This window comes from Triticum dicoccoides, chromosome 6A, assembly GCF_002162155.2.
Source record: "Triticum dicoccoides isolate Atlit2015 ecotype Zavitan chromosome 6A, WEW_v2.0, whole genome shotgun sequence".
NCBI classification, from domain to species: Eukaryota; Viridiplantae; Streptophyta; class Magnoliopsida; order Poales; family Poaceae; genus Triticum; species Triticum dicoccoides.
In genome coordinates this window covers 56,754,244-56,763,091 of record NC_041390.1, presented here as the reverse complement: position 1 = coordinate 56,763,091, position 8,848 = coordinate 56,754,244, and the positions used below count along the sequence as shown (strand labels likewise).

Below are 8,848 nucleotides of genomic sequence, written 5' to 3'. Positions count from 1 at the left end.
AAATCTCACAAGGTTCAAAGTAGACCAGGATCGGAAAATTTGGTGTGCTGATTTCAAAGATTAGAAATGCAGAGTCTCATTTAGCTCTTGTTTAATTTTAATAGAGAGAGAATTTAACTTCCGTCTACAAGTTCAAGGTTTATTTTAAACTTTTTCGTTTACCATGTGCCACTACGCCCCGACGTCTCATTTTAAGGGATAAAGCCAATCTCCATTGATCAAATACCACAACTAGTGGGATACAATTTGTGTCATGTGATTGATCAAATCAGACATGACGAGAAGCTAAAAATAAAGAAAATCTAGCTAAATTAAGGGCGTTAACATTGGCCACACGACCTTCAAAAATAAAATTACAATTAAAAAGAGTTGCTCTAGTTTGATCTCTTTGACGATTGCAATTACTAGTACGTATTTTGGGCCATGCATACTCACCGGCCAGCCTATTAGTGTTTAGCGGGCCTCAGCGACACGTGAACCCACCTACCGGGCCTGGAGCACAGGGCTTGGTTGGGCCAGTATCTCTTCTGAGACCGCCGGCCTGTTTCTAAGTCGAAGCCCCTCTCCACAGGCCACACAGCTCATCTCCCCCTCCACCGCCGCCGGCGCCGCCCAGCTCCCCGTCCCCCGGCCGCGCCCACGAGCAAGCGTGGGCGCCGCTCCGCGAACCGGAGCCCCGTTAGAGCCAACCACCGGCCGCCGCTGACCACTGAGCGCCCCAGCTCCGTCTCCGCCGGCGGCGATGACCTCCGCGCACTCCAAGCTCTACTCCGGTACGCACCCCTCTCTCCTCGCCGTCTTCCGCGACGACCCCGCGTCGCTCGAGCTGACCGATAACACGCCTCGCAGATGACGTCAGCCTCGTGGTGGTGGTCGTCGACACCAACCCCTTCTTCTGGGCCGGCGCCGCGCTCCCCTTCGCCGACTTCTTGTCCCACGTACGCGACGGCGGTGCTCCTGAAACCCTAACCCTCTCCTCCCCGCTACCCGCTTCCCCTTTCGATTCGTAGGCATTTGGGGAGCATATAGCGGGGCCGGCTCTCCCCTGATCTAACCAATTTGGTTTGATTTTAGTTTCCGTTTCTTCAAGTGCTTCATCCTTCGATGTTATTTACTGAGTTCTGTGCGGGTGCAGCTGATCCACTTCGTGAACTCGCTCCTGCTGCTGAGCAACCTCAACCACGCGGTCATCATCGCCGCGGGTGTCAGCTCCTGCGCCTACGTCTTCGACTCGGGCAATGCTTATGCCGGAGGCACGGCAGATGTTGCTGAAACCTTGGGCAAGGCGAGCCGCAAGATGGAGGAGTTCATTAAGCAGGATGCTCGTGAGACTGCCAGCAATGGCACCGTTGCTGATGGCGGTGCCGCGTCGCTGTTTTCTGGCGCGCTGTCCCTTGCTCTGTGCTGTATCCTATGATCAAGTTTCTTCCTCGTTGTGCATTTTCCTCTTTACCTTGGTGCATTTGTGTCCTTAATAATATGTGATGTTCAGATATACAGAGGATTTTTCGGTCTGGTACTCGGCATCCACAGCCTCGGGTGAGTACACGTTCTTTTCTGTGATACTTGGTTTTGGCCCCTTTTGGTATTTACTTATGAAATTATGTACAAGGGATAGTGTATCAGTTAGCGTACTTGATTGCAATGGGCATAATTGACTGACAAAAAATACTCAATAGACTGATAACAACCTGGCTCGTAGTTGATGACACTATTGATATTTGTTCTTTTGAATTCTTTTAGTCGGTATTCTTACACATAAAATACCTTAGCACCATCTCTTATGCTAACATGAAATGCAGATTTTGTGCCTGCAAGGTTCTCCAGATGGACCTGAACAGTACGCATACTTCTTCCTCAGTACTGCATTTTCATGCACGTATATATTTTCTTCGACTTATTCTTACTTGACCAGACGATCTGCAGATATGTGGCAGTGATGAATTCAATATTTTCGGCACAGCGTTCCATGGTATTACATGAACTGCCTGGATTTGGGTTCCTTGGCTGTTTCTTTTTGTTGTGATTTACTCTGTTACTTTTCAAGTTGTGGAATTTTAGTACGTTCGAACCGCAAGCAACAGTAACATGTTGACATACATCAATAGTTTAATTGTTTAAATCTTTCACTGGCTACTTCCATGGTATCTTACTCAAAACATTTAACAAATCTTGTAGGTTCCAATTGATACATGTATCGTGGGGACACAAGACTCTGCTTTCTTGCAGCAGGTGATATTCTTTGGTGCCCTCTTGCGTTTTACTGATTATATCATCATTTCCAAGTGTTGCCCGCATAACACTTTCTTTTCCTTGCTAATTAGATATTGTTGTCGCATTTCACAGGCTTCATATATAACAGGGGGAGTTTATATGAAGCCCCAAGAACTAAGTGGTCTATTTCAATACCTTGCTGTAAGTTATTTTGCCTTCTACCACACAACTCAGTTATTTTCTTCTGCAGTGCGACAACTTTATCATTCTAGAGGTGTGATATAATCATATGAAGCTTGTGGTATCCTTTTTTTTTTATGCTCACAGTCTCTTCCGTCATGTTTTACATAATATAATATGGAAAGGAGAATATGACAAAAATCTGCATGTAATGTTCCATTGGAAGTTGTGTACAGGTGGCATATAAGAACTGATCATCTAAAATTATTTGGAATCCAGCTAGGCTATAAGGCCAAACACACAATCACAGGCTATGTTCATCTGCTAATCCCATCGCATCGTCACCTTTTCTTTTTCTGCAAACTGAACAGAGAAGTTCCCTATCACCCTAACAAGTATACCAATTTGCCTTCCATATTTGAATGCACAGATATGCTTATAGGTTGCGCTAATGATACGTTTGTGTTGGAGTCAAGAGCTTTCTGTTTCAATTGGTATTAGAAACACTAGATAATAGAAACACTATCTAGGTTATGACACCGTATGTTTGTGAATTAGTTTGACACTTATTATATAGTAAATCTGAGTTGGGTATCCATACATGGTCTGACAGAGTGTGTACTGATTGTATTGTGATGCAAATCTCTTGTTTCAGTGGCTTTGGCAGTATACGGGATTTTGTCTGTTTACTTGTTTTCGAAATGGTTCCCCTCAGTTTCTCGAGAAAAAAATGGGTTCCCCTCTGTGTCCGCCTACATTATATTTTTTGTGTGATTACTTTTATCTAAGTACAAGTGATTAGTTATCTTGAGTTCATGACTCATTCAGCAAATATGCAGGCTGTATTTGCAACGGACTTGCACTCGAGAACTTTTCTGCGCCTCCCTAAGACCCTGGGAGTGGATTTCCGTGCCTCGTAAGTTATTTTCAGTTTTCTCTCAGCTAAGCATATATCTGTTTCTGCTGCAATAGTATCTTCGAGGGATCAAGTGAACTGGTATTTCAAGAGTCTTTATCACATAATCTGAGGTGCTAGCTATAAAGTTGTTAACATGGCATAATACTACAGCAAAGCTGCAAAAGTCATGCATTTAAGTTTTAAAAAGCGCTAGGCGTTAATTGTGTGTTTTGCCACTGCCTTGAGCTTTTCTGACCAAAGCATGTGCTTAAGCACAGTTATGTGCACATTAAGCATAATTAAGCGCCAGGCATTTTGCTATCGCCTAGAGCCTAGGCGTGCTTAAGCACATGCCTAGGCGCTCTTTTTCAACTATGCCAAATTATGAGGAACAGACAGCTGATTTGTTTCTGAAGTTGTACTTTACCAAAGGTCTGGTTGGGATACCAAATTAAGGTTTCATATTGTTCTTAGTTCCGCTCAGTTTGCTGATGTCATTGACAGTCAACAGCCTCTTTAACTTGTTTTAATGCTCCACAGATGTTTCTGCCACAAGAAGACTATTGACATGGGATATGTTTGTTCAGTTTGCTTATCAATATTCTGCAAGTACCATAAGAAATGTTCGACCTGTGGGTAAGTTATAGCTTTATTTTTTTATAATTATTTCTTGTATTTCTTCAGGAGAGGTTTAATTTTACTTTTAGTACTCCCTCTGTCCCGAAATACTTGTCGGAGAAATGGATGTATCAAGACATATTTTAGTTCTAGATACATCCATTTTTATCCATTTCTACAACAAATAATTCCGGACGTAGGGAGTAATAATCAGTGCTCTCTTTTCCATGTACCCAGAGTGTGATATCTGAATATGTTTCTCTGCTTTCTTTCCCGGCTGTCCCTCTCCATCCAAGTCGGAGTATTCGTTCCTGAATTTTATCCTAGATTGAAATCTCATTGCCCACAATGTAGCATTGCTTATGCTGAACATTTTCCCTGGGAAGAGAAATTTAGATGCATGTTTAATCTACTCAATTTACTTGTCTACTTGAACAGCAATACATTGAGCTTTGTCCTTTGTGCGCTCCTTTCACATTTGATTTAATATTATGCCTACTTAAAATACCTTTGCAATTATTTATTTTTGGTGTCAAGATGTCATGAAATAGGCTCGGCCCAGCAGGTTACCATTGTTTGCAATATTACCTCTCATACTATTCCCTTCAGCTGCAAAATGTTGTACTTTCAGTTTGTTTTTGTAAAGTTGTTACCGCTTTCTCTGATGTGGTGTAATAACATAGTTACCCCGATGCAACAACAGAAGGTTTAATTTTATGTGCTACCTTTGCAGGTCAGAATTCAGCCGTGTCAGCATGCCGGATTTGAATTCCTTGCCAGATCAAAGGCAGTAGTAGTCTGTAGACAGGGAACTGCCAGACTGCATACTGGGCCTTTCAGAATTGAACTTCCTTTGATGGCTTACAATATCTAATCTCGTACCATCATCGTTTTTCTACAAGCTGAATCGCTGCAAGGAGGGGATCGCGTGTGTATATTCGAAGGGCTGTCAATGTATTAACTAGGGAAACTGGAGTGCAATTTTGTGGACATTATCCCGATTGAGAAATGCACATTAGTTTTGGTACTACTTCATTCTTCTTTGGGAGCTTTGCCCTGAATGTACCACTTGAAACCTTGCTAAGCTGATGCAAAACAATGATGGAAATTAGATCAACTTCTTAAATTTCACTCTTCTTTGGGAGCGAACTTGATATCTTGCTAAGCTGATGCAAAATAATGTTGGAAGTTAGATAACGGAAAATGCATTGCAGCTCTCAGGTGCCGCACACCCCTATATGAATATAGCATTAAAAAAATATCAGAAAAATTCAAAAAAGAGAAGTAAATTTTGGGATATCAAACCTGGGTGCCCGTTGTACACCTGTATTAAGTTTTCTAGGGAATGGGTGCCTGTGGTATCCATGGCGAAGAAAATACGATCCGACATATGATCCATTCAATTTTTTCCCTATACATAGATATTTTTTACCTTTTTACCGAGATTACCACGGGCATCCATTCTTCACGAAACAGAACATGGGTGTACAATGGGCACCTAGTTTGATATTTCAAAATTTCAGAATTTTTTGAAATTTCCTGTTATTTTCTTAGTGCTATATTCATATAGGGGTGTGTGGCATCCAAGAGCTACAAATCCTCCAAGATTTTGACTTGTAACCCTGCAACGATATGCAGCAGTAAAACGTTCAGCTAAATAACCCGCAGAAGCATTTACCTCTAGGCTCTAGCACATAACTGAGTTGATACTTTTTACAAGATGGCATAGTTATTACAAAGTTTGTTGAAAAAGAAGGCTGATAAAAGAAACAGTACAACATAAGGAGGAAAGTCCGCATTGCCCCTCAGCCACCGCAAAATTCAACTTCAGAGCTATTTCTTTGGCCCGGAAGGGGAATCATCTTGCCAAGTTGACTGCCATTGCTTGTCGTAGAATGTCGACTCGTCGATGAGCTTCTTCAGATTGTCGATGTCCTCGTTTTTCCTGACCAGCAGCACCCCAGCCACAGCAACAAACAGCAGGGTTTTGCAGAAGAAGTTGCCCATTTGGTCGACGAGCCCCACGCCCGTCAAGCTATCGACAAAGTAAGCCATGAAGAAGCCCACCATGGCAGCACGGCCTGCATAGACATTGGTTATATCATTAGAAGATGTGAAATGAAAAGCCAAAAGGTGTAGATAGATATGAATGTACTGTTCTTTCCAATGCCATACCGCCCGTTTACACCAGCAGTTTGTATCGACCGAAAGCACATAATTCTGTTATTTAAACCGAAAGGATTCAAGAATAACCATTTAGCTTCTCGGCTTCAGGGAGATGGAACCGCTTGATCCATGCCCACCATGGGATAATCGAAGTGTCGAACACAACGGCGTCTTCGCTGCTACTTGCCTCCGGGGAATCTTCCAGCCATTTCCTCCTCCTGGCCTCTGGAAACAAACAAAGATGCCATTCAGCCTCATCAGATTGTCAGGAATGCAATGTTTGTCCCGTTCACTGCAGCAGTTCGACAAGTGGCACAAGCTTCTGCATGATCAACAAGTAGCCACTTCATGCAGGAACACTGCAGAAATGTAAAACAGTTGGCAAGATGGCCCAATTTGGAATTAGTTCAGAAAATATATCGATTTGAATTTTGAAAACAGTTATAACTTTAGTTAGTACTCCTACTTTGATGTGAGAGCTACTTTACATATAAATTGGTGATTTCCCAATTGGAACTGTCTACTTGTCGAACCTTGCCATCTATAACACTCTTGAGAAATGGAGTGATGCATACGGAGGCGTCGAGCCCATGCAAAAATTCCGCTTCGCTGCGGAGAATATGGGAGCCACTAGCTCTACGAATAATGCGCAACACGCTCGGATAGGCCTAGACACCCATGGAGAGTATAGCACATATATATAGCTGCAAATCCCTCTGCTTCAGTTTGTGTCATCCTGAGCATTATCTCATCAAGCACGCTAGCAGCAACTGAACCGGAAAGCTAACGTGCGATTTCCGAAAGGCGCTGCTCGCATCCATCATATGCATCGAGGACATTCGACATCAAAAGGCGTCGCTAGCATCGCGCAACCATTACTAGAATCCTCAAGGAAAATGCATGTACTTGCTCTATTGGCATAAGTGCAATCCCGTCTATAATTCCCCATCCGGATCCGGATAAAATGCTGTGACATGCTTAACTTACTGTCCACTGCTACTTAGCTAGCAGCAGCATGAAGGGGGCGGGCGGCAATCTCACCGGCGTCTATGACGGCGTCCCAGTCGACGGCGCCGCCGGTGTTGCCGAACCGGCTGAGGTCCCAGGTCCCGTTGACCCACCTCGAGTCCTGGAACTTGGGCGACGCCACCGCCTCGGCCTTGGCCGCGGCGACCGGAGCAGCGGGAGCGGCAGCGGCGGGTGCGGCTGCCGCGGACCCGTTGGACGCGGCGGGGGAGGGATCCGCCTCCGCGGGCTTGGGCGGCGCCTCGACGGGGGCCTCCCCGGCGGCGGCGAGGCGGCGGTGGGAGCGGAGGCGCGGGAAGGGGGCGAGGTGGAGGCGGTGGGGCCTGGGGCCGAGCTGGGGCTTGAGCGAGAGCGGGTGCGGGGAGAAGGTGGAGGTCGCCATGGCCATGAGTAGAGCTCCCGCTGAAGTGAGCTGAGCTCCGCTCCCCACTCTATCCCTTCTTCCCCTTGAGGATAGAGTGAGAGCAAGAGAGAGGGGCTTGGACACAGCACACGGACCGCGTGTCTTATGCTTTGCCTTTTTGCTGGGGTGGCGTGGCCTACGTGGACGGTCTGGATGGGGCCTCGTCCCACGTGTGCCTCGTGGTGGCGCACACAACACTTTGTTGGCAAATAATAATGCAAACGGGTTAGGGCATCTTCAACGCGAGTCATCAAAACACACGCAAATGTTTGGACTGAACGGTATCACCAAATCAGGCTGGGTTGGTCCGGCCGCCCGAAATCCCACGGTCTGATCCTAAATCGGGGGAGTTTATACGTTTGCCACATCAAACCCTAACAATCAGGACCCACCCAAAACCAAGCCAATGTCCGCACAATTTGACAATCCCTCCTCTCTCAATCCCGCCCATGTCACGAGATTCGAGGTCTTGTCAGACCGGAAGAACTCCCAACAATGCAATAGCGTCAACGCTACGCAAGGACGACACGTGAAGGAGAGGGCGAAGAAGAAGGCACACATGGCCGCTTAGGATGGAGCTCCAATTCCTCCACATAGGACTGCCGTGTTGGTGACTCACGGGCAATCGCAGCCCTGGCCCACCCAGTACAAGGCGTCATACTACTACGCCACCACACGGTACAGTCAGCCTGACACACAACAATCGATGTAGCACTACGCCGTTTTCTTCAGCTCCGCCTTCGGCCACCCTCCACCGTACACCATCAACCTCAACAACGACTACTTGTTCGCCGAGTCGCAAACGCTCCTCTAGTCGTAGTTTCCGTCCATGGAGACCTGGACTGGCAATGCGTTGTCACTTTTCACGGAATTCCTTCCCAAACTCGACAAGGCGATGATGAACATGATCCATAATGACGGCGTCCACGAAGACAGACAAGTTGAGGACCGCTACTCGCCGCAGTCGGAGCAAGAGACGTCAGTGGACACCCAACAGTCGGGCGTGCCCGATGCGAACGCAAAGAAAAAGCGGGGCTTGTCGTGCTCGAATAGAAAGGGTGAATTGTTGTGTTTGGCATGGTTGGGCATAAGTGTTGACCCGCTTCAAGGAAGGAGCAAAAGGGCTTGCTTTTTCGGCAAAGTGTGCTTGATTTCTATCATGAGCAAAAGCACTATAACCCCTACAGCAAGTGATCCATGACCGCAATCTGAAGCCGATGATACACTGTTCAAGAGGCTGTCGATAAGTTTTGTGAGGCGCATAATCCATGGCCAAGTGGCCGTCACTGTTCGAGCTTGTAAGTTTTGGTTCATGTTGTTGTATGTGTTCCATTTGTTTACAA

At 45.9% G+C, this 8,848-nt stretch overlaps 2 protein-coding genes across 3 annotated transcripts; one reads left to right on the top strand and one right to left on the bottom strand.

The window, feature by feature from the left end:
* The first annotated feature begins 559 nt into the window (after positions 1-559).
* On the top strand, positions 560-5,036 carry LOC119314823 (general transcription and DNA repair factor IIH subunit TFB4-like). 2 transcript variants are annotated; one of them, XR_005152469.1, is made up of 11 exons: positions 560-773; positions 850-938; positions 1,136-1,406; positions 1,493-1,539; positions 1,803-1,840; positions 1,927-1,972; positions 2,179-2,232; positions 2,325-2,415; positions 3,234-3,310; positions 3,833-3,928; positions 4,644-4,689. XR_005152469.1 is itself a non-coding variant. In XM_037589508.1 (11 exons), exons 1-11 carry the CDS (start codon positions 743-745, stop codon positions 4,702-4,704), a joined length of 879 nt encoding a protein of 292 aa, XP_037445405.1. In that variant the 5' UTR covers positions 561-742; the 3' UTR covers positions 4,705-5,036. The 2 variants fall into 2 exon arrangements, 1 of the variants encoding a protein (XP_037445405.1); XM_037589508.1 differs by having other exon boundaries at positions 561-773; positions 2,347-2,415; positions 4,644-5,036.
* A 528-nt stretch (positions 5,037-5,564) lies between these two features.
* On the bottom strand, positions 5,565-7,592 carry LOC119314821 (light-harvesting complex-like protein 3 isotype 2, chloroplastic). The gene is made up of 3 exons (XM_037589507.1): positions 7,118-7,592; positions 6,164-6,301; positions 5,565-5,991 (listed from the first exon to the last, which is right to left on the bottom strand). The coding sequence occupies exons 1-3, from the start codon at positions 7,488-7,490 to the stop codon at positions 5,744-5,746; spliced, it is 759 nt and encodes a 252-aa protein (XP_037445404.1). The 5' UTR covers positions 7,491-7,592; the 3' UTR covers positions 5,565-5,743.
* Between the last annotated feature and the right edge of the window lie 1,256 nt (positions 7,593-8,848).